This window comes from Mustela erminea, chromosome 13 (genome assembly GCF_009829155.1).
Source record: "Mustela erminea isolate mMusErm1 chromosome 13, mMusErm1.Pri, whole genome shotgun sequence".
Lineage (NCBI taxonomy): Eukaryota > Metazoa > Chordata > Mammalia > Carnivora > Mustelidae > Mustela > Mustela erminea.
The window spans coordinates 19922407-19947582 of record NC_045626.1 but is presented as its reverse complement, the minus strand read 5'-3'; the positions used below and the strand labels follow the sequence as shown (position 1 = coordinate 19947582).

General features: G+C 37.9%; 2 protein-coding genes across 17 annotated transcripts in view; one reads left to right on the top strand and one right to left on the bottom strand.

Annotated features, from left to right (window-relative positions):
- The window catches only part of RAB27B (RAB27B, member RAS oncogene family), a 190882-nt gene extending 181030 nt beyond the window's left edge, over positions 1-9852 (top strand). For all 12 annotated transcript variants that reach the window (XM_032309941.1, XM_032309935.1, XM_032309939.1 and 9 more), the window contains 3 exons: positions 750-853; positions 4101-4224; positions 5709-9852. In XM_032309941.1, the coding sequence (XP_032165832.1) occupies positions 750-853; positions 4101-4224; positions 5709-5898 (418 nt within the window). In that variant the 3' untranslated portion in view covers positions 5899-9852. The remainder of the gene's footprint in view (positions 1-749; positions 854-4100; positions 4225-5708) is intronic.
- Positions 7808-25176, bottom strand: part of CCDC68 (coiled-coil domain containing 68) — a 95399-nt gene continuing 78030 nt past the window's right edge. For 3 of the 5 annotated variants that reach the window (XM_032309932.1, XM_032309930.1, XM_032309931.1), the window contains 2 exons: positions 23203-23279; positions 19604-20817 (listed from right to left, as the gene is read on the bottom strand). In XM_032309932.1, coding sequence (XP_032165823.1) covers positions 20757-20817; positions 23203-23279 — 138 coding nt within the window. In that variant the 3' untranslated portion in view covers positions 19604-20756. Of the gene's footprint in view, positions 7907-15063; positions 15083-19603; positions 20818-23202; positions 23280-25176 lie in introns of those variants that run through there. The other 2 variants (XM_032309928.1, XM_032309929.1) reach the window with 2 other exon arrangements.

Here is a 25176-nt window from a genome sequence, read left to right as displayed (position 1 = left end):
TCTCCTCCAGTCCTGTCCATGTTGATACAAAAGTTGGGTATTCATCCTTTCTGATGGGGGCATAATACTCCATTGTATACATGGACCATATCTTCTTTATCCATTCATCCGTTGAAGGGCATTTTGGTTCCTTCCAGTTTGGAAACTGTGGCCATTGCTGCTATGAACTTTGGGGTACAGATGGCCCTTCTTTTCACTACATCTGTATCTTTGGGGTAAATACCCAGTAGTACAATTGCAGGGTCATAGGGTAGCTCTATTTTTAATTTCTTAAGGAATCTCCACATTGTTTTCCAAAGTTGTGGTTTTCTGCATATAATCACAGGCATTCATTTTTAGGCTACCAAGGGCTAGCTTTCTTCTAGGCACAGACAAAGGAGATTGAAGAGTATAAGTTAAAGTACTCATTTGAAAGTAGCTTCCATTTCAATTATGGACCACAAGAAATCTCTGAACCAACAAGAGAAAGAGTCCAAGGGACTCTGCAAGCCATCATGTGATTGAATGTTACAAACTGTGTGCATAAATGCTCTAGGCCATAAAGCCAGGATGTAGACCTAAGAAAGGTCTACAGCCAGATGCCTCTCCCTCACCTTTCAGCCATCTTTTTGCTCACTCTCTAATTCTGTAGGAGAATCCATGGGATGCCATGGGGATTTCACATTTCAAAGGGAAATAGTGTCGTATATACTGCCATAATAATGTCTGTGGGCTAACTTCCAGAACTATCCATTGTGCTTTCTTGGCAGATTCCGGAGCCTCACCACTGCATTTTTCAGAGATGCCATGGGGTTCTTATTAATGTTTGACCTCACCAGTCAACAGAGCTTCTTAAATGTCAGAAACTGGATGAGTAAGTGGGACCAAGTCACTTTCGTTGGCCACTTTGGGCCCTAACACTCTATTTGCTGCTTTGCCTTCCAACATGGAACCAGATTAGGTTCCACAGATTAACCTTGGGATCCATGAGATTAGCATTTCCTGTGTCACCTTCAAAGTGATAGGCTGCATGTGTGTGTGTGTGTGTGTATTCAAGGTCTTTATTATTGCAATTGGAAGGCTATTAATTCCACTTATCCAATTAGTCTTAAAGGATTTGTTAGAGCTATGTGAGTTGCCACATCTAATCCAGAAAAGAGACAGAGAAAAGCAGCAGTGTTTTCTGAGGGGTTCGTTGTCTCCAAAAAGTGTACCTTTGCACACAGGTTAACTAATGGATGAATTAATTAATGGATGGGTTAATTGGGTGGGAAACTGCTCCAGAGCAGACAAGCCACATGAAATAAGGTACGGTGTGTTGATCAATTCACATTGAAATGTTACATTTTGGGCGGGGGGGCATTCAGATATAAGGAAGACTTGAAATGAAAATCTACACAATTTAGACATAAGGTAAAAGTAGCCTAATCAGTTATTAAAGACAGATCAATAGTAGTATTTGGAAAGTAGTATTTGATTTTTCTTTTCCAAAAATTAATGTAACACTAAAGGAAATATTTCATTTGCATTTTTATTACCAATAAGAATTTTAATCCTAATGGAATATACAAGCAATTCTATGGACTGGTGATGGTTTGTCATTTCTAGATTTGTTGGGGCTATCTGTGGCCAGAGGGACATTTTTTTAATAAATATTGGGGCACTTGGGTGGCTCAGTCAGTTGGACATCTGACTCTTGATTTCAACTCAGGTCATAAACTTGGGGTCGTGGGATTGAGCCCCGAGTTAGGCTCCTTGCTCAGTGGAGAGTCTGCTTAAGATTCCCTCTCCTTCTGCCCCTCCCCCTCCAAATAAATAAATCTTAAAAAACAAAACAAACAAACAAAAAGACACTGGATCATGTTGCTCCCTTTCTCAAAGTCCTTCTGGGACCTCCCAACTCACTTGGAATACAATCCAGAATCCTTCACTCTGCTGTAAGGCCTTGGTGATCAGGACTTAGATTCCTGTGTAATTTACTCTTATTCTGTCCCAGCTCACTAGCCTCCCGCCAAACGTCTCTCTCGCTCTTCCCAGGACAAAAAGCACATTCCCTACTTTGTGGCTTTTGTACATTCCAACTTTCTCTGCCTTGATGTCTCTTCTCCCATTTATGGAGTATGATAGTTCTCTCATCTCCTTCCAGGGTTTGTTCAAACTCTATCTCTTGGAAGAAGCCTTCCCTGACCACCCATCTAAACCAGTATGCTTCAGGGCACCTGGGCAGCTCAGTTGGTTAAGCATCAGCCTTCAGCTCAGGTCATGATCCTGGGTCCTGGGTTCAAGTCCCGCATCGGGCTCACTGGGGAGCCTACTTCTCTGTCTCCCTCTGCCCCTGCTCCCCTGCTCAGGCTCTCTCTTAAATAAATAAATTAAATCTTCAAAAAATAAGTAAATTGGTATGTTTGGCTACTTTGTGTCTCCTCAGTACACTTTATGTTCTCTTTTGTCATGCCACAATGTGACGTTATATTACGTATTTCTTTGTTTACTTGTCCTTTTGACTCTTTGCCACTAGAATGTGAGCTCTATGAAAGTGCAGACTTTGTTGGCTTTGTTCCATTACAGTAACCCCAAGCTGGGATTAGTGTCTGGCACAGAATATTCCAAAAATATGCACTTCTATTCTATATTATTTATAATAAATACCTATAACTGCTTTCAACGTGAGTTCAGTAATATGGTTGCTACCATGGGAACAAATACCAACAAATTCTGCCTTCCTTCATTGCTTCTCCAACTGAGGGTCTATCCTGGGATTTGTCTCTATTTCCTTTTATTATTGTATTTCTTTCTCTAAATTTTGGTGGTTTTATTAGATTCTGAGGAGATAAAGAGATAATAAGATTATTAGAGTCTTTCAGAGAATGATTTGTTCACCCTTTTACAAGGCATATAAAATTCTTCCTTATTTAAAAAAAACAATCCAGAAGGATACTACTGGGATTTAAGGTAATTAATGGGCATATCTCATGACGCTTTAATTTTGAACACCCAAATAATCAGTGTTACAGGCAAGCCTTGTCTTCCTCCTCAGCAGAGTTGCGTACAGCAGGCCTTGAGAGAGAAATTAAAGTAATCCTCATAACTTCAGAAACGTAGGTTCACAGATTTCTTATCGTTTCTTCCTTCCCTCCTTCCCATTCTTCCTCCCTCTTTCTTCTCTCTTTCGCACAGTGTGTCCTGGAGAAAAGGAAGAACAAGCCATGTGTCTTAAAATTGTTTCTACATGAGGGATGCCTGGGTGGTTCAGTGGCTAAACATTTGCCTTCAGCTCAGGTCGTGATCCCAGGGCCCTGGGATCAAGCCCAGCATTGGGCTCCCTGCTCGGCAGGAGGCTTGATTCTCCCTCTCCCACTCCCCCTGCTTGTGTTCCCTCTCTAGCTGCCTCTTCTCTCTCTCTCTCTCTCTCTGTGTGTGTGTGTGTGTGTGTGTGTGTCAAAAAATAAATAAATAAATAAATAAATATATTTTTAAATGGTTTCTCCATGAATTTGTGGTGGTTCAGAAATGTTCTGTTCTAATAGATCATCACCTTGGACTTTAGGAGATAGAAATGTAGCTGCCTAGGGGTGTCTGGATGTCAGTCAGTTTAGCATCTGACTTTGATCTCAGCTCAGGTCTTTATCTCAGGTTCATGAGCCCTGAGCCCTGCATTGGGCTCTATGATGGGTGTGGAGCCCACTTTAAAAAAGAAAAAGTAGCAGCCTCTTAGAGGAAAGAGCAGACTTACACACTTAAAATTCCTGTTCTATTATCTCTACTTATATCTGAGGAACAAAGAGTCTGAAGCAGTATGTCCATCTTGGAGAACGTTTCCCCAGGTATACAAGGGCACTGATAAGTGATCATAGGTGGTTCATAGCCAGCATTATGCCTATTCACAATCTGCAATTTTTGAGGCATCATTTTCTTTCATTTTATAGCCAAGGAAGCTGCAGTTGAGTGAAGTTAAGTCGCTTGGCTAATATGATCTAACTAGCAAGCAGCCAAGTTGGAGGTGAACAATTAAATTAGGAATTTGAAGTAGGAAAAAAAGAAAAGGATTTCAGAGTACGAGCAATCATCTGACATTACTTGTTTATAACTAACGTGCTGGGTCCGTCTGCTTTCTTCCTAAGGCCAACTGCAAGCAAATGCTTATTGTGAAAATCCAGATATAGTATTAATTGGCAACAAAGCAGACCTGCCAGACCAGAGGGAAGTCAATGAAAGGCAAGCCCGGGAGCTGGCTGACAAATACGGGTAAGTCATTGACACAGATGTGTCATCTGACCTTGCCCACTGCTGCTTAGTAATGGAGCAGGAACATGAGGTTGATATTGGAAGGAATCCCCTTGAATCAGTAATGGCCCCTGAATGAAAAAGATCTTTCAGGGGAATGTATGTGATCTTTCAAATTGAGTCCTTGCTAGTAATAGCAGCTCACATTTGCTGGATACTTACTATATGCTAACAAAGACTTTAACTCATTTAACCTCTCATAAGCATACACAGGGGATCTAGAATCATCCCATTTTATATATGAAGAATCAAGGCATAGAAGGATTAAGTAACTGATGGAAGACCAGGTAGCTAGTAAGTAGCAGAGGTTGAATTCAACCCGGGCAGTCTGAGATCAGAGCTCATGATCTTCAACAGGATAGCTAATAGCTCCAAAACTCTAAGAAATAACACCTGACCAGGACATAATATTGTAATTCTTATCCTAGCCTGAGCCTAAATGGCAGATTAAAAAAAGAATTAAAAACCCCCTACAATGATAAGTTGACTTCCAACAGTCTTTACATTTTTGGATTTTTTTTTTTAAGATTTTATTTATTTGAAGGAGACAGAATGAGAGAATGAGAGAGAGAGAGAGAGAGAGCATAAGAGGGGAGGGTCAGAAGGAGAAGCAGACACCCCGCTGAGCAGGGAGCCCAATGCGGCACTCGATCCTGGAACTCTGGGATCATGACCTGAGCCAAAGGCAGTTGCTTAACCAACTGAGCCACCCAGGCAACCCCCAGACTTTAAATTTTTTTTAAAGATTTTATTTACTTATTTGACAGAGAGAGAGATCACAAGTAGGCAAAAAGGCAAGCAGAGAGAAAGGAGAAGGCAGGCTTCCTGCTGTGCAGAAAGCCCGATGTGGGGCTTGATCCTAGGACCCTGAGATCATGACCTGAGCCAAAGGCAGATGCTTAACCATCTGAGCCACCCAAGCACCAGCCCCCAACTTTAAATTTAAAGCAGTTTCATCATACCTGCCAATTTTTTGCTGAAGAATTTTCCATGAAAGCTTTAAAAATGTATAACTTTTGATTCCACTTAAATACAGACTATTTATTTACATGCATCTTCTATTCAGTGCCTGCTTAATTTCTAAGTCAAATTTCCAGATAATTGATTAGAAGGGAAGTGATATCTTAATGGTAAGATTTATCACTAGTTTGGTATTTCTACCCTCTTAATTTTTTTGTGAAATGGTGATAATGCCCTAGCTTCAAATTCCCAAGTACCTCCTATTTCCTTGTCCATAAAATTGTTATACCCATATGAGAGAGCAGCCCATTAATTTTTATTCACTGAAAGAAAAAAGGTGCTTTCCAACTCAGTGGGTGAAACCATGATTATTTCACCATCTCTTAGCCAGCCATGTTTTTGCCTGTGTTCCTCATGTGTACATCTTCTTGTGTCTTTTTTGATTTCTTCCTCTCAAAAATAATGTGTCACCTCTTCGATGCAAGTATACCATATTTTGAAACGAGTGCTGCAACTGGCCAGAATGTGGAGAAAGCTGTGGAAACCCTTCTGGACTTAATCATGAAGCGGATGGAACAGTGTGTAGAGAAGACACAAGTTCCCGACACAGTCAATGGTGGAGACTCTGGAAAGCTAGATGGGGAAAAACCAGCAGAGAAGAAATGCGGCTGCTAGACACTTCGTAGGAACTGATCATCAAAAACCCCACCCAAATATTACTTCTAAAAAACAGCGACAAACCACAAAATTGTTTTTGAGTAGACCATGCATAATGGCATGTCTTTCTTTTTCTGCCAGAAAAATCTATTTTAAGAAACCAGAATAGTCAACAGTGTTCAAAAGAATTCAAACAAGATCAGAGATTTCCTAATGTGCTCTCACGGTCATGGATGCACAATTTTGGAGGGTTGTTTTTTTGTTTTTGTTTTGGTTTTTGGTTTTTTTTGGTGAAGAAGATGAGTATATAAGAAAGTATTCAAGATGGTATCAGTGAGTTTTAAATCACAACAAAAATGACCATGTCACGTGGGAGAAAAGAATAGGCCACGAAAGGGAGAATATAGAAAGACGATTTTTTTTTTTTTTAAAGATTGGATTTACTTCTTAAGTAGAATTTGATTTGTACTTTTAGTTTTGTATTCTTGGAACATATTAGCTAAAAATGGGTACACAAGGAACAATTCTAAACGGATCACTAATAATGACATTACTATGTCCACCCAACAAGCTGTCCTAGGGTGACTCAAGCACTGGTAAGGTTATGAGATTATAGATCAGACTTCTGTTAAAATGTGGGAGATTGTGCATTAATGTCATTTTTCTATTCTTAATAAATGGCTGATAGACAAGAACAGGACTGTGAATGACAAAGTACAAGAGAAATGGCCTAAGAGAAAAAAGAAAGTATGAAAATATGGCATTTGGACAAATGAAATTAAATGTGTCTGTTACAGAAGTCTGGAAGGATCATTTAGCCAAATTTCCCTCAAGCTAATTAGAAGTTTGACATTATCAGTTGGGATTAAGAGAATCTCCAGAGGTTTCCCTTTCCAACAAAATTTTGGAAATCAGTTCAGTGTTCAGTTTCACATTTCATTTTTCTTAGTAAATGGTCCCAAGGGGAAATTAAAGATGGTCATTTATTAAATATGTCTTTAAAAATGCAGTCGAGGAAAAGTATTTAGCCTTAATTGTTTTTAGATAAAATATGTTGGTGATATGAAAACAAAAGTGACAAATAATTGTGGGTTTCTTTTTAATTTATAAAAGCACTGGAAACTCTAAATCACACTTCTACTCTCCACACCCACGCTGACTTTTGAATCAATTGCAAAAATTATAGGTGTGTCACTTTGTAGATCAACAACTTCAGGATGATGGATTAATTTTATGGTCACTCTTGAGTTTTCATGTCATTCATCACATAAAAATTAATGATACCTCATGCCATATTACAATATATTTCACATTTGTTTTCATCTGCCTGAGGCAGAATACCCACATCTGAACTATATTTGGGGACAGGGCAGGAGTGGATCTGTATCTTTTCTCCAAAAATTTGGTTAATTGCTTTATTTTTTCATATAAAACTGCCTTTTCTTTTTAAAAATCATTACAAAAGTATTTTCCATTGGCTGGTTCTTATTACAGTGCCTAAACTGATATTACATTGTTTTCTTAATCTTTGTTTTTGATAAGCATAAGCAACTCCTATTAAATTGTTCTTTAAATATTTCCATTTCATCAATAACAAAGGCATCATGCTTCAATTTCTCTTTTTATCATGACTATATAATTTTGATAAGATGGTACTTCTTTCTGTGAAATTTCGCCAATTAAACTTCATTTTTCCATACTCTGGCCATATTTTTAAATTATAAACATTAGAAAACCAAAACCCAAACCCCCATTCTCCTTAGCCTTGAACCTCTCTGTACAGTCTAAATCTGGTATAGAATTCATATTAGGAACACAGATCCGAGAGATTGTCTACAGTGTTCTTACAAAATTCTCAGTGTGAACTTCTCAGTTCTTCTGACTTCGGAAGCATGATGCCAGCTTCTAAGTTCCATTGTGCTTGGGTATTCCCTCCAATGCTGTTTTTCTCTGTGATGTGCTTCATGACCTCAGTGCCTGAGCCATGAGGATTAAAAACTTTCAGCCAACACCTGAGATATTTTGACTGAAAGGAAAGTGAGCAGAAACACTCTAATCAATGCTGTGGCAAAATCTGGTAAACTTCTATGGCTATTTAATCAACTCGCCTTTGGATTCAAATTGTGATGTCTCTGGCATTCCCATGATAGGGAATGCTGAGCCTTTATGAAATCCTAAAGGTATTCTATTTTGGATTTTTTTGTTTCTCTCTTTTTCCAGTTCTATGACTGACTGACTGACTTTTGCCAAGATTCTGTCATTGCTAGTTATTTGACAGGCATTTATTTCAGGGTCTATTTTAAGATCATTATTTGATAGCCGTAGCATGAAGCAGAGAGTGATGATGCCTTTAATTATAGAATTCTGCCTATAAAAATAACAATTATTGGGCAACAATCTTAAGAGGCATGAAATTTAAAGAAGACAAGAAAAGTAATTTAAAGTTGTATTCTCTAATAAATAAATACTTGATCTGAGAAAATATTTTCTCTGTCAAGTTTGACATCTGATCCCAAATTCTATGTCACCATTACAGGAAATTCCTTTACTTATTATTACAGAATTAATTATTATGTAGAATTCATTTTACAGGTTCAAGCTGAGTTGGGAACATGAAGTATACAGACAGGCTTAAAGAATGACATACCTCCTTTAACCCAAAACAGCATGAATTTTTAGCCAAGATGTATCCTGTTATTTGTTATCTCCCAAATGCTTTGGTAAACTATATTGTATTGGGGGGAAATATTTAAAATGTACATGAAATTCCTCTCTGATATAGAAATAATTTCTGGAGTGCTTACACTAGTTTGATGTTTACATTGCTCTAACACAGTGCCTCGAATACCTCTATGACCAAATTTGTCTCCAGCCACACAGCTCATTTCCTATCGTATCCTATTTGAGGAAGGCCTCAGTGAGACACTAATGCAGCTAAAGGCACTCTGATATCTTCAGCAAGGGGACAGGATGTTATTAGAATCTGGAGATAATTACCACCATCTCCAAGTCTCCTAAGCCTCTCACAGAGTGGAAGTGGGCATTGCTTGAAACTCAACTGTGAGTGAGCACAAGGTTACCTTTTGATACAAAAAAAGAAAACTCCTTTGAAAAATGTACCAAAAAATAGCTGAGAAAACGTGTTTGTCTTGATATGACAAGGGTCACAAGTCACGAATTGGCAGAAAATGGTAGGAACTGAGCTTGTGGGTCTCTACATAAGTTTTAGAATTCTTGCAAGTCACCACTCAAGTTGATTTGCTATCATTTCCATAGTATCAGCTACACACTGCAAAAAACTCAAAACCAGCCTTTTCTGAAGTAAATACTTCATCTGTTGTTTTTCACCAGAAGGCCCATTCGATGTATCAGTAGGTGTCTTTGTTATGCTTTCTAGCATACGTATGCTCTGCCAACCTGTACAGGTAAAATGAACTGGGCAAGAGTTTTAATCAGACCTTTCTTATCTCCTCTGTAAGAGAGAGAAGCTTGACCATAGAGAAGCACATCACTATATAAACAATAAATTATTACAGCCAAAATATTTTACAAACTGTAAATTGAATTGCCTGGAAATCAACAAGTTTGATCAAGCTTATATTTACACTCATCAGCTAGAAAGAGAAGCAATATGTGTCACAGTGACTAGGTCTACTGGAAACCCAGAACCAGTGTCCATGACACAAGATTATTCACTGTTCTGTATCTCTGTTCACTTTAAAAGAAGGGTACATGTGCTTTCCTCAGTGTGTACCATAGTAAAACATTGAGGGAAAATTCTCATCAACAAAGAATCTTGGAGTCATAATCTCAAACTTAAACTAAAGAATAATATTGAAGTTTCTGTTTTCCTGAGATATTAACTCTTCAAAAGAGAGATCTGAGAGTTGATGTTAGCCAAAGGGAGGGACAAGTTGTCTTTCACTCTATATCACCAAGCTTTAAAGCATTAAAAAAAAAAAAAAAAAAAAAGGCTAGTGTATGTGAATATTTTAGGGAAAATTTTGATCTCTAAAGATGTCAAGATGCTGTCTATATCTAAAAAAGCTGTCTGAGAATTCACCAAAAACTATATTTTCTTCTTGCTCTTTGACCAATATGGTATAAACTTATTTCTGGGGAGAGTGCAGAGTTCTTAAACATGGCATGTAGAAATAGAGTATTATCTGAGATGAATGTTGTTTCAATGCTTTATAAACCGATGAAGATATTTGTCTCATAAAGTAGGACTGATAAAAATCATTGTTAGAAATCTACGGAACTTTAGGAATGTATTGCCTTAGAATTATTGGGTGGAGATCTAACCATGATGACATTGTTGAGGAAGAACTATAAAGAGAGGTTAGAATTCAACGTGGTCTGATGAGTGTTCTTAAATAGTATAGACACAGAGAAGACCATGTACTTCGAGTCTGATTTTTAGGTAGACAATGAAAAAGAATTAGTAACCAGAGGAGTTTTTGTACTTCGATCCAAGGCAAATTTTTATCTGTCATTTCAATCTATCAAGTGGAAGTTTATGCCCTTAGAACTAAGCTAATAAACACATTTAAACACCAAGTATTTCATTAGTGGCATCAAAATGTGGGAAACTTTGAAACATGTTGTTTGCTCAATTTGAATTTAATTTTCTCATAAATTGCTCTTTGACTAATTTTTCAAGGAGCAGAATCACAAAGATGCTTCTCTACAGATCTCCTTTTACCAATAGTGTATTGGTTGGGATATTTTCTAGCTTCCCATAAAGAAAGAAAAAAAACAAGCAAAAACATTAGCAACAAAATAGTGGGGTTATTTAAAAGGGTGTCAGCTTTTGAAGAAAAATTATAGAAAGGAATCGTCTTTGGATTGAGTCATTTGAACTTGTTTCCCGGTTCCTTTTCTTTCCAACAGGTCTTGGAAATCATGGCTAATATCCCTCAGCTGACTTAGTCTTTAAGCCTCATTAGCAAATTTTGAGAAGCAGGCATGTCTTGTCTTTCACCTAATGGATCCTTTATTTAATCAATGGCTCTTGTCCCTGTGTCCACTGGAACCTCAAAATGGTATCTGTCCTTAGTAAAGCATTAACATATTCTTATATTTACTCTTTTATGCTCCGGGTTATTTTTCCAAATGCTCTTTGAGAGGAAGCTCAGTATTATAGAAAGGAAAGTAGCCAGAAAGAACAATTTGGGGACCATGAGCATGTCATTGAATAGCATAGTGACTTCTCAGAGGAAGTGTGCCCCTCTGTGTGCCCCATCGGGTTCATGTCAGGCTCCAAGGAGAATCTAAGAAATCAGTTTGTAAATTACGTTCCATTTCATAAACAGGCACTATTATCATAAGCTAAGCATAATAAAAAAATTACAGTAATTAAAACCACTTGTGAGAAGAAATGACATAGCAGGGACGAAATACTAATTTTAGTAGTGGGTGCTGGAAGCAATCAATGGTTAAGCAGCTTGAGATCATTGTATTTGATTAAAAATGTTTAATATATCTCAAGTTATTGAAAAAATGCGAGTTCTATTTTATTTTATATGTCATCTGGCATTTCTTCCAAGGAGTCCAATTGCATTCTAGATAGTATATTAATTACATCTTGGTCAAATCCTCCTTGTACAAGTAGGGCTTTTGTGTCCATTGCCTTGTAAAAGATACCGACTGCATCTGAAATTGCCTAAGAGAAATCAGTTATCCTGCTTAATGTGTTAAATATAGACAATGTTCTAAGATAATACTGAAGTGCTTAACTGTATTCCAACGGTCTACCTTTAAGTGATATTATTCTCATTTTTAGGCTAAGCACTTTGGATTGTTTTGTCTGTCGTCTCCATGGGTCTGTTTTGTCTAGTGCCAAAAATGTAAGTTAAAACCTTCAACATGGAGTTTTTATTCTATGTGTCCCCAGGTAGACTGTGGTGCCTGACAAATACTGTTAGATCATTATTTTGTTGTACCAAAGTTCTAGTGGCTTCAGAAATCATAGCATCCAATGATTTTGTGGTGTCTGGGTTTGAATACTGTGGTGGCGAACTGTATTCAGTGATTGTTTCTGCACATTTTTCAATAATAAAAATGCATTTTTATCAATTATTTTGTGGACTCAAAGCAAACTTATTTTTGGGCCGAAGCTGAATGTTAAATCGGTTTCAACACGGAACTTGTTTCCCGTTTAAAATGGTATCCTTTAGGAACTCGGAAATAAGAAGTGACTTGGATTTAACCAAGTGACTTTTATCCGTCTATCTAAAATTTTTCATTTATTATTTGTTTAAAGACTGGGTTTTGCAAGGAAAATGTTCCAGTAATTTTGAGAGATCCATGTGTAAAATTAGCAGTTAACATGTTGAAGTATTCTATGACACATAAGCACCTCGGTATATTATAACCTTTTTCTTCCTCATCATAAAATGCTGAGGCAGGTGATGGTAACTTCCTTAGTCCCAGGCTGGTGAAAGAACTAATGTTGAAGGCCAGTTGAAGACCACGGCCATACAGCTTCCTTTTAAATGTCCCTTTGCAAGAGCTGCCTTGTTCCCAGGGTTGTTCTCATTCCCTATGTTAGTTAGAGAGTCTTTGCCAAGATAATGATGAGTTTTTAATTTAAAGATAAACAACTCTCCCACTGCAAGCAAATAAATCCTTGGCACCATGCTTTCCACTTGACTCCCTGGTAGCAATCATGCTGTTTCACAGAGGCAGAACCTTTGCCCACCCAACCCCCCGGCTTCATCTTAATCTTAATTTGTGACAAGTCATTAAGGACTTGCTTTTCCTAATGGTCTTATAGGATTTTCAAATAGTCACAGCATGCTCCATCTTGAGTTGGGGAAAAAAGTTGATCTTGACATTCATTGTCTTTAACGAGGAAAAGAGAAACTTTTAAAAAACTGTATGTAGGGTGCCTGGGGGGCTCAGTCGTTAAGTGTCTGCCTTCGGCTCAGGTCATGATCACATGAATCGAGCCCCCCATGGGGCTCCCTGCTCCGTGGGAAGCCTGCTTCTTCCTCTCCTACTCCCCCTGCTTGTGTTCCCTCTCTCCCTGTGTCTTTCTGTCAAATAAATAAATAAAATCTTTAAAAAAAAACTGTATATAAGGTATTGGATTATTCGCTCTCTTATACCAAGAACAATTTCATTTCTAATATAAAATTCTAATTCTGGGAGTGCCTGCGTGGCTCAGTTGGTTAAATGTCCACGCTTGGTTTTGACTCAGGTCATGACCAGGGTCCTGGGATGGAGCCCCACATCGTGTTCTGCTCACGGGGGAATCTGCTTCCCCTTTCCCTCTCCCTCTGCCACTTCCCATGCTCATGGTATCTCTCTCTCTCAAATAAATAAATCTTTAAAAAAATAAATAAATAAAGGGGCACCTGGATCGCTCAGTTGATTAAAAAGCTGCCTTTGGCTGAGGTCATGACCAGGGTCCTGGGATGGAGCCCCACATCGGGCTCTCTGCTCATCGGAGAACCTGTTTCTCCCTCTCCCTCTGCCTGCCGCTCTGCCTACTTGTGTTCTGTCAAATAAATAAATAATATATTGAAAAAAAAAACCTAGAAAAAATTTAAAATTAAAATTAAAAATAAATAAAAGTATAATAGAAGCTCATTTAGGTGACTTATGCTATGCTTTCCAAAGCCAAGAGGCGAATTAGAATTTGACTAAGGTGATAGAATAGGTATTAGAAATGTTTTGTGATAATAATCAGATTGTGGAAATGATCAAAGCTTGAAATCATTTATGTAGGTCTCTGAGAAAATGACTCTTCTTTACCAAAAAGATTTAAAAAAAAATAGCAGCCTGGTTAACAGCAGACAACTTCAATCTGTTTGCTTGAGTCTCCAGAGAAATTTATATCCTGACTCATTCACTGATTAAAAGAAGAAGAAGAAGAAGCCGCAGCAGCAGAAGGAATGATTTGGAGTCGTGCTAGTTAGTTATTGGATTATGAATGCGTATTACCTAACTTTATGGACCCTCTTCTCCTCCCTTGACTCCACGAGCACTTCCTCATGAGTCCTCTAGGCCAAGAGCGTAAAGTCAAAATAAGACCACCTGGCTGAACCTCATGAGAGTGTTCCCTTCACTGTGCCTTCCAGAAAACACGGGCTTTCTCAGTATGTTAGGAAAACATAGACAAACAAGAACTGAGATACAGATTCCTAAAACTCATTAGCTGACTACTGCTCAGAATTCAAAGAACTGGAAGGATAATTTATTATTCAAATAAGAGGAATGATTTATACAAAGGACACGTGAAAGAACATGTTGCATGGAAAATGATTTAGACAATATTGGGACTTATTCTCCAGCTGCCAGTCCAGCTGCACTGATGTCCTGGCTATTCCGGGACACACCTGGTCTGCCTGTCCTCTGGAGCCGGTGCACCTGTGCTTGCTTTTCCTGGACCCCTCCTCCACCAAATAACAACACCTTTGGTCACCTTCCTAGCCTTCTTCCTGTCTTTGCTTAAGTGTTATCTTTAAAGAGAGAGGTGTTATTTAAAATAACTATCCTGGGACTCCTGGTGGCTCAGTCTGTTAATCATCTGCCTTTGGCTCAGGTCATGATTCCAGGGTACAGGGATCGAGTCTTGAAATGGGCGCCTTGCTCAAGCGAGGAGTCTGCTTCTCTCTCTGCCTGCTGCTCCCCCGGTTTGTGCTGTCTTTCCCTCTGACAAATAAATAGAAATTTTTTTTTTAAGATTTTATTTACTTACTTGACACAGAGAGAGAGATCCCAAGTAGGCAGAGAGGCAGGCAGAGAGAAAGGGGGAAGCAGGCTCCCTCTGAGCAGAGAGCCCGATGCGGGGCTCGATCCCAGGACCCTGAGATCATGACCCGAGCCGAAGGCAGTGGCTTTAACCCACTGAGCCACCCTGGTGCCCCTAAATAGAATCTTTAAAAAAAATGACCATCCTATTTAAATTACCAATCCATAGTTACATTTAAAATTGTCACCCAGTTTAAAATTGCAACCACAAGACCTCCCCGCCGGTAACTCCCGACCCCTGTGTTCTGCTTTATTTTTCTTTACTGTCCATGGGATGTCACTGACTATATTGTGTTTTTTTGTCCCTAAAATATATTTACATGAAGGTAGAGATTTTTCCTTTTTCTTTCGTCCTGACACATGCATGTCCTCTTCTTTCTCTACTGTCGTAGCCCTGGCATCTAGAACAGTGCCTGGCAAATAGAGGGCACTCAATAAATATCTGTTGAAAGAAAAAAAATGAATGAATCTTATGTGAGAACCTGACAGGTTGGTTAAAGAATAACATAGTTATTAATTATATAATTATACATTATTATATAATTATATTTTATAATAATATATTATATATTATATTATATAATTATATTTTATAATAATATATATTATGTAATATATAATAATTATAATTATCTTAAAATTTTTTTATTACTTACTTTTTACTAATTTTTTTACTATTTTTTTTACTACTTTATTGAAGTAAATATTTAAATTGTACAAGGTATTGATTTTTGTCATGGAACACATCCATGACATTGCCAATATCAACACACCAAACGTGTCTACTCTCTGTTTCTCTGTACTCCCATGCAATCTTTCTCTCTGCTCGTGTCCCCAGGCATATACTGATTAGCGGTCACTGCGGAAACACACAATATGTCTGCTCTCTTTTTCCTCTAGATTCTTCCACTAAGTCTAAAGATTTGAAGTTTATCCACTGTTGTATATATTTGTGTTTTTTGTTTCTTTTTATATTCCAACACATAGATGTACATTTTGTTTACCTGTTCACCTGTTAATGGATATCTGTTTTGATTTTAGTTTTTGGGTACTACAAAAAAAGGTGCCATGAAAATTCAGATACACATTGTTATGTGGACAAAAGCTATTATTTCTCTTGGGTAAAAAAACCCCCAAAGAATGGAATGGCTAAGTCATATGGCAGGTGTATATTTAACTTCTAAAGGAATTACATATTTCCCGAAATACTTGTGCCATTTTTGCGTTCCCACCTTTAGCATATGATTTGGTTGCTCCACATACTCCGTAAGAACAGTCTTTTTATTTTAGCTGTTCTAGTGGTGGTTTTCGTGCTTATCTCTTAGAGTTTCTCATTTGTACTCCCCTGATAACTAATGGATTAAGCATCTTTTTATGTGTGTCTTTGTAATTTGACTGTCTTGTTTTATGAAGTGACTTTCCAAACATTTTTGACAATATTTTTTATTGGTTTGTCTTCTCATTATGTTTTAAAAGTTCTTTAAATATTTGGAATACAAATCCTATACATGTGCATATTTTCACCCATTCTGTAGATTGGTTTTTTTTTTTTCAATTTATTTAGTGGTGTCTTTCAAAGAGCAAAGTATTTGAATTTTAATCAAGTCCAATTATCAATTTTTTTCTTTTATAGTGTACTCTTTGTGTACTATTTAAGTATCTTGCCTACCTCATCTTCTCCTAGAAATTTTATAGTTTTAGCTTTATATTTAGGCATATTGTCCATTTAGGTTAATTATTATATATTGTGTGAGATAAGAATTGATACTAATTTTATTTCACATCAAAACCTGTACTATTTTTAGCACCATTTAGATGAATTTCCTGCCTCCTTTCAATGGCCTTGTCACCTTGGTCAAAAATTAATCATGTAGATGAGTCTATTTATGGGTTCTCCTTTCTATTCACTTATATATCGGTCTATGTTTTCACCAATCCCAAACTGTTAATATGTTGGGTTTTGTATTTTAACTTTGTGATCTGTGATTTTGTTGATTTTACTTATTAGTTCTAGTAGCTACTTGGCAGATTCATTGACGTTTTCTGCATCAACAGTTATATGAACAACAACAATGGACAGTTTTACTTTTCCTTTCCAATCTGTGTGCCTTTTCTCCCTTTTTGTTTTTCTTGACATATTCCAATGGCTAGGACTTACAATACAATGTTTAAGAAAAGTGGTGAGAGCAAGTGTCTTACCATTAGTTTTTCATCATTAGTTATATTTACCAAAGGCTTTTTCGTAAATGCTCTTTATCAGAATGGTAAAATTTCTTATTCCCAGATTGCTAAGTTTTTATTATGAATGAGTGCTGAATTTTGTCAAATACTTTCCTTCACTTATTAAAACAATTACAGAGCTTTTATTCTTTGTTATGTGTATATGGTTAATTATACTGATTGATTTTCAAGTGATAAACCAATCTTGCATGCCTAGGATAAATCCTAATTTTCTATAATTCTAGTTCAATTTTTATCACTTATAAGTATATATTTTAATAATAACAAAGCAATTAGAAATGGTTATTTAAATATTTCTTGCATCTTTAATATTTCCCACTAAAAAAATTAATGAAGTAAGGAAGTAAAGAAGGGAGGAAGTGGGGAGAATGATAATGATGACATTAGTTGAAGGAATTTTCAGTCCTTCTTCTTTTTTTTTTTTTTTAAAGATTTTATGTATTTATTTGACAGACAGAGATCACAAGCAGCAGAGAGGCAGGCAGAGAGAGAGAGGAGGAAGCAGGTTCCTTGCTGAGCAGAGAGCCCGATGTGGGGCTCGATCCCAGGACCCTGAGATCATGACCCGAGCCGAAGGCAGAGGCTTTAACCCACTGAGCCACCCAGGTGCCCCAGGAATTTTCAGTTCTTGATGGACTGGGTCCCTACTTCAATATTGATGAGGATTCTCTAGTTATTCCCAGCTCAGAGGAGAGGTGAAGATTTTCAAAATAAAGAAATAAGAAAATGTTTGAGGAGTGTGTGTAATTTTATAATAATGCTGCTATTTTTTCAGATTCAGAATAAAAACTTAATAGATTACTTTTTCCATCAATTTGGATCCAGGGAAAATCAAGAGAAAAATTCAGGGAGCTATCTAAATTTAATCTATTCATTGGCAAAAACAATCCATTTATGAAGGGTTATAATGTCATGAACAATCAAATAAAAACGACTTAATCCGCTTATGCATAATAATTTTAATGTAAAAAGAAATAAGAACAAAAAATATGCTATCAATTTCTTTACTGTAAAGCATACCATAAGCAATTATTCAAAAGATAAATGTATTATACCATTGTTTAGACATTTCTTTTTGTTGTTGCTTAAACATTTCTTAATGATAATTTGTAACAATATATAATCAAAGTGAACTAAGTTTCTCTTTATCTTCCACCTTCCTGTATTCACTTCCAGGTCCACCCCAGACCTTCTTATTTAATATATAGATTAGTGTAATTATTAGTACAATTATTTGGACTACAATTGAACTGGTGTTCCTTTTCCTGTATATCTTGTGTGGTACTACTTTTAGGTTAATGTTTTTTATTCCCCACTGTGATCATTTGTTTTATTGCTCAGAAATATGTATTCAAAAGACATTCCAAATGATAAAAACTGAAACAATAAAGATATAGGACATAAGCCATGTATGACAAATAAATGATATTGCTGATGTTACTAAAAAGATACTTTTGTATTTGAAGAGTCCAGACATTTTTTAAGCTTCTGAAACTGCTTGTTCTTATTCTTAGAAAATCCAAAAACCAATCCAGGGTGAACGTGGAGAACCCAGGACCCGTCCTATCACATCCAACTGTAGTCCCATGTTCAAAAGTGAGCAGAGTTAAACCTAAATTAAATCCAACAGTGTCTTCCCATTTTTGACTCTAGAATACATTATTCTAATGAGAATCATTCTAGTTGTTAGGTCAGTCATATGGATCCATTCCAAATGCTCATATTTATTACCATCCAGCATGGTGATTAGAGTATAAAAGGAACCCAAAGTGGTCTTCAGGTGAAAGGTGAATTTGCTTACCGCACCACAAATACTTGACAGAGTTCATGACCCCAATGCCCCTACAAATGTGTCTGAAAACATGCTACCAAAAAATCGTCCACGTGGCATAGGTCATGATGATAAATATAGAATTAGAAGATTTTTTAGCAGGGACATTTTTCTGAACTAAGTTCTCATAAGGGCAATCCAACAGGTGAAAGACCAACTTAAATGCAGAAAAATATTTACTTTATGAGTCAAGGTTGTTTATGACTGTCATTCACGGGATAATGCCTACAGCCAACAAGGAAGCTGTGCTTGTTAAAAGTAGCAAAAAGAGAGGTATTTCCATTGTGTGGCATACCTCAGACCACCATGTGGGCAGACAGAAGGACTACTGACAGCCACGTCAGAGGTCCAAATCCTTGCTCCATCATTAGCAGGGAAAAGTCCTGGACCTCACAGGATCCACCCTTGGAAGACGGGGTAATAATATCACCTGCTTTTGAGGCCTGTGGAAGACTGAAGTAATTAATACAGGTTAAGTACTTAGAATTGTTCCTGGTATAAGAACTGTGCCATAAATGTTATTCAATAACTACACTTAAAAAACTAGCAAGCAATAAAAAGGTGAAGCATGAAATGCACACATAGAGTTATGCAACATTTCAAGGATTACAGTACTTTGATGAATTTATAAATACATTACTTTATCTCATTTGTATGTATTTTTAAATATTTTTTTAAAGATTTTTTTTTATTTTATTTATTTGACAGAGAGAAAGCACAAGTAGGCAGAGAGGCAGGCAGAGAGAGAGAGAGAGAGAGAGAGGAAAGCAGGCTCTTTGCTCAACAGAGAGCCCGATGAGGGACTTGATCCCAGGACCCTGAGATCATGACCTGAGCCGAAGGCAGCGGCTTAACCCACTGAGCCACCCAGGTGCCCCTGTATTTTTAAATATTTCATAGATAATACTGGTATTTCACATTCTACATTGAAAGGCTTCCAGCATCTTTCCTGAGAAAATGTTTACAGTCCTATGTCTGAGAGGATGATCAAAAGACTTATAAGTAATTCACCCTTCAGTGGGGGCTAAGGCTGCCCATTATTCCTTTAGTTCAAGGGTTTTCTCTTCTGAGTATCAGCATTTTTGCATTTCTGCAAATCAGAGTCTGGTTTTCCTCAAAGCAATCACAAACTTCACCTGTGACGAATGTCTGTATCAAAATGTAAATACACTTTCACAAAAGCACTGGACATTTAATTCCAATTCATGAATTCAGCATCTTCCTGGCTGCAGACAGTAGCCACTGTTCCCCTAAACCCAGAACATACACATTTTTATGGAGGTATGAGCTGACAGCATTGTGTTTCTATTCTTCCCTCCAAATATTTGCGTAGATAATATAATGAATCTTGAAAAGAAAATTAGTCACGAAGCCAGAGTCACAAGCTCCATTTCTTTGTACTTATTTGTGGGTTGTCTCCAGCAACCAATTTTCAATCCCAACTGAAGAACAATGGCTTTCTAAGGTGTGGTGGGATGCCATGATTCTAGGTTTGGAGGGTTATGTGGTTTGGGGAATTCACTAAAAAGAACCTACTCCTTCTCCTGTCCATAATGCTGTAGAGAGTAACTCTCCCATGAACACTGGGTCAGGAGATGAATTTATAAATTCATGTTGAGAAATTTTATTATCCAAAGCTAACTTTAAAATGTATCATTTACTCAGACACACATATACTCTTCCATTTTTTTACATAAAAACCACTATCAGAAAGTCATCATTGACAACCTTAAACCACTCCCTGCAGCAAATATCTGCAAGAAAGATTCAGATCTTTTTTTAAGTTTAAAGCAAAATTCCTCTTCCATCAAAAGCCCCTGATGTCTTCACCCATTTAGTAAGTGTTGAAGAAAGAGTTCCTTCCCTTGAATATACATTTGTTTGATTTTCTGGAATGTCATCTTCCTGCAAAGCTGTTGATGTATAGTAAATTCCACTGAATGCTGGCAGTGAGCCATTTCAACATGAAAGTTTACGCTGTGTTTCAAGGAATAAATAAGACTCACGTAGCAATCTTTCTCATTCAGATCTTCAGCCAGTCAGCTCATTTCCGGAGCTTAATCAACATCACATAGGGCGTCGCCGAGTCGACAGTCTTCAATTCGCTTTAGAAAAGACCATACAATTACCAAAACTGAGCACTTTTCTTTTCTTTTTTTTTTTTTTTTAAATTTTATTTGACAGAGAAGAAGAGACATCTAGAGAGGGAATACAAGTGGGGAGTGGGAGAGGGAGAAGCAGGCTTCCTGCTGAGCCAGGAGCCTGATGCGGGGCTTGATCCCAGGACCCTGGATCATGACCTGAGCTGAAGGCAGATGCTCAACAACTGAGCCACTCAGGCGCCCCCAAAACTGAGCACTTTTAAATTTTAGTGATGTAAGTGCTGTATCACCACCATTACCATCTCCACCAGCGCTCTACTACCCAGTATGAGAACAAGAGTGAGGAAGAGGCAGGGGCGGGGAGAGAGAACTAGAGCCTGTATCTGCCATTCCCCACAGTGAAGACATGTACGGCTGTGACTTGGAGACAATAAGTAAATCAACCCTTCTGCCAGGACATGTTTAGTTCTGTGGGCTTCTCAGTCTGAGCTTCTCTCTTAAACTGCGTGAGTCTAGTATTTAAAACATATATGTATGTATATATGTTCACACACACACACACACACACACACACACACACACACACGGATGCTTCTATGTGTGTTCTGCTGTTGTTATCTAAGAACATGACCCTGAATCTCCAGGAAACACTTCTTTCGGTGTTCGAGAAATATCTCTATGTTCTAATGCTCAAGGGAAACACCTTGCTTTTTAGTACTTACTGAGTTATATAGAACTACATTTTATGGATGATTAAAGAGATTTGCCTGGATTACTCTTTAGATGTACATGATTTTTTTCCCCCCTTAACAGCTACTTTTCTACTCCAGGCTCTCCCTTGAGTTATAATTCCATGGCCTATGGGCGAACCTAGACTTCCCAAACCATGCTACCGCTTACATTCTCAAAGCGGCTGACTGGATATATTTCATCTTACAAAGATGAGATCTACCAAGTCACAGGAAGAAAAAAAAAATCTCTAAAACTAAAAGAACTTTGACAATTAATTTACTATAGCTAAAGCCTTGGCGGCAGAAGCCATTCTTTCCAGCACCTTCCCTCTGTACCAGCTAGAGTATCTGCATTCCGTACTGGAGTAGTTACAGTATAGAAACGACCAGCTTCTCCCTCCTCTACTGCACTCTGGGTGCCTTCCTTACGGGGTCAGAACCCCGTTCTGAGAATGGCCACCATGCCTCACCACTCCCAAGGGGGCTGGTATCTGGTAAGGGAACCAAAAAAAGCAATCACCTTCCTTTCCCTTGGAAAGTCATGCTTACCCTTCTACTCTGGACTCTCCATTTCTTCCCGCACTGAAGTGACTACTTCTCTCACTGTTTCTGAATCGTGGGTATTTCACTTCCTCCTTTAATCTTCCTGGGGCTTAATTTCTTTTCTTTATTGAAAGTTGCAGGGCCAGTGGCCAAACAGTTGATAACTTAGCATCTGGGAGCCCAATTCTAGAAGACTCGATTCAGAATGGCTTCATCTCATCTCTAATTACATATATCATTATCAAAGTGAAGCAGGGCTGCAGGGAATTCTGAAGAGGGAGATGGATCTACCTGATTTCCTGGACGGATGCTAAACACAGCAGGCCTGATTTTCTACCTCAGGCACTGCTACGAGGAGAGTTTCAGAAAATAGGCTTTTGCCCTAGAGGGATTAGACTGGGAAATTCAAAGGCTGCTAGAACAGGAAGTTTTTAATCACTTTTTAAATGACTCATGTAATTACAGACTATGTTTTCTTTTAAATAATAATTTCATAGAATATTATGGAAATAACATTGGAGCCCAGAAGTCTTTTTTCTTTTTTTTTAACTTGTTATTTTACCACTAGAAAGTAAGTTTCATGGTTTCAACCATCACTTTGATTTCTGTCCTGGGCCATTATCATTGCTTGATTCAGTCATTATTAAGTAGTTACTGAAGACATTTGCCCTTAGCAATGCAGGAAATAAAGGAACTATTCCTGCCTTCTTAGCATTGATAATCTACCTGGTTTGAGATACAGATGTGGGCATTGATGCCACAGAGCACAGGAGTTAATGGAGAAACAAGGACGATAGAAAAGAAATGATGCGTGCTGCTTGGAGAAAGTGTTGGAGCCAAGACTAGGCTTGTTAAATGACACAAAGCAAGAAAAGATATCTAAATTTATTCACTCATTTTTTCAGTAAGTATTTCTATATTAGGTTTTGAGGGTTCAATGAAGAACAAGTAACACAGGTCTTCTTATCAAGAACTGGGAAACACAGTAAACCAACGACTACATAAGTATTAATAGATTGGAATATTTCTCCAATGGGATAAACGTCAACATTCTTGAATGTAAGTCCAACAGAAGCTGTGAAGGCAGATGGCAATGGGGGAAGGAAAACCTTACCTCGTAGAGACAGACTTAGATACAGTTGTCCTAGGCGTTTCAGACCAAAGTGCCACTTTGGTTTTTAGTTCTTTATTCTACAGTTGAAAAAAAAAAATGTACAGAGATCACAAAGGTAGCACATTCATTAGCCACATGCTTAATGCTTCTGATCATCCCACCACCGACATCCCTTCTTGGCACTAAGCTTGTTGTTTCGGGCACTCTATTAGAACACAGAATGTAGCCAGTTGAGAGTCCCTTATGATCTCTGAAATTACAAACACATCTTGAAAAGTACATAATTCTCCAAGAGATTAAAATGGAGTAGTCTACGTGAGCTTTCGAAATTTAACAGCTGAAATATGTTCTATTTCACATAGAAAGATGCAAAACAAACAAACAAACAAAAAACCAAAAAACAAAACAAAACAAAAAAACCTTCATAAAATACTTTGTTAAAGGGGTGCCTGGGTGGCTCAGTGGGTTAAATCCTCTGCCTTCAGCTCGGGTCATGATCTCAGGGTCCTGGGATCGACCCCCGCATCGGGCTTCCAGCTCAATGGAGAGCCTGCTTCCTCCCTTCTCTCTCTGCCTGCCTCTCTGTCTACTTGTGATCTCTGTCTGTCAAATAAATAAATAAAATCTTAAAAAAAAATACTTTGTTAAAGAACCTTGTTAAAGACATCCACGATATTGATTACATTTGTCATTCTTGGGCAATCTCTTGATTATAAACTCCATGAAAATAACACCATCTGTTCTTTACTATAGAGTTCATGGCATTTTTATCCTCCATTCTCCCACTGAAGCCTCAGATTCTTTTTTTTTTTTTAAAGATTTTATTTATTTATTTGTCAGAGAGAGAGAGAACAAGAGCAAGCACGCAGACAGAGTGGCAGGCAGAGTCAGAGGGAGAAGCAAGCTCCCTGAGGGGCAAGGAGCCCAATGTGGGACTCGATCCCAGGACACTGGGATCATGACCCGAGCCAAAGGCAGCTGCTTAACCAACTGAGCCACCCAGGTGTCCCTGAAGCCTCAGATTCTTGATCTCTATACTAGTGGTCAATGATACACATCTTGTCTATCATGTATTGGTTGTTGGAGGAAATAAATCTCATATGACCATAAATATTTTGAATCTGGGAGCACTCCCATAATTCCAGGAGACAATTCAATAGCTGATAATGAGGAAGGCAAGAGTTTAAAGTTCCCAGGTACAAATCCTAGCCACTCAGTAGCTACGTGACCTCATTTAGTTACCTAAACTCTCTGGGCCCAATTTCCTCATCTGTAGGATAAAATCGTAGTCTCTTCTTCATAGGTTCTGAAATGAGGTATCAGTATGTTCTCAGCTCAGTGTATGGCACAGATTTTAAGACTTAAAGACAGTTAGTGATGATTTTCTAGTCCAAGTACCATTTTTATAGCTAAACTGAGATCCAAAGAGCTTAAGTGTCCCACTTCTTGTTCATGGTAGAACTCAGGTTCAGAGTCGGGTCCTCCCAGTCCAGAGCCAATGCTTCCCCTATAGCATGGCCACACCAAGCACATTCATTTCACAGGTCAGGAACATGAGACTTAAAACAGCGAAGGGTCATGCCCAAGGTAGGGATGTCAGTGGGCCACACTGGAGGTCAGAGGTGTTTAAATGATTCACCAGGGTAGCAGGGGCTAGGGCTGGAAAGTAGCTGGGTGGGAAGCTAACAAGTAGAGCTACGGCTTCAAAAAGAACAGTAACACACTAGCTCCGATCCCTAGTAGGAAACTAAGGAGTTAAACTGTCACATAATTGAAGTTGAAAAGGTATTTCCCAAAAGTCCATCAGATGATTTGAAGTAAGCCAACACCAAAATGCATGGTTTTGGGAAACAGATGTTAGAATTTTGATGGGAGCAAGAGAGTTCATAATTATGAGTGCCAAGCAAATGTCAAGACCTTTGCCAGGTGCTTTCCATACAACTTTTCTTTGATAACTTTTACTCTTCAGCATAT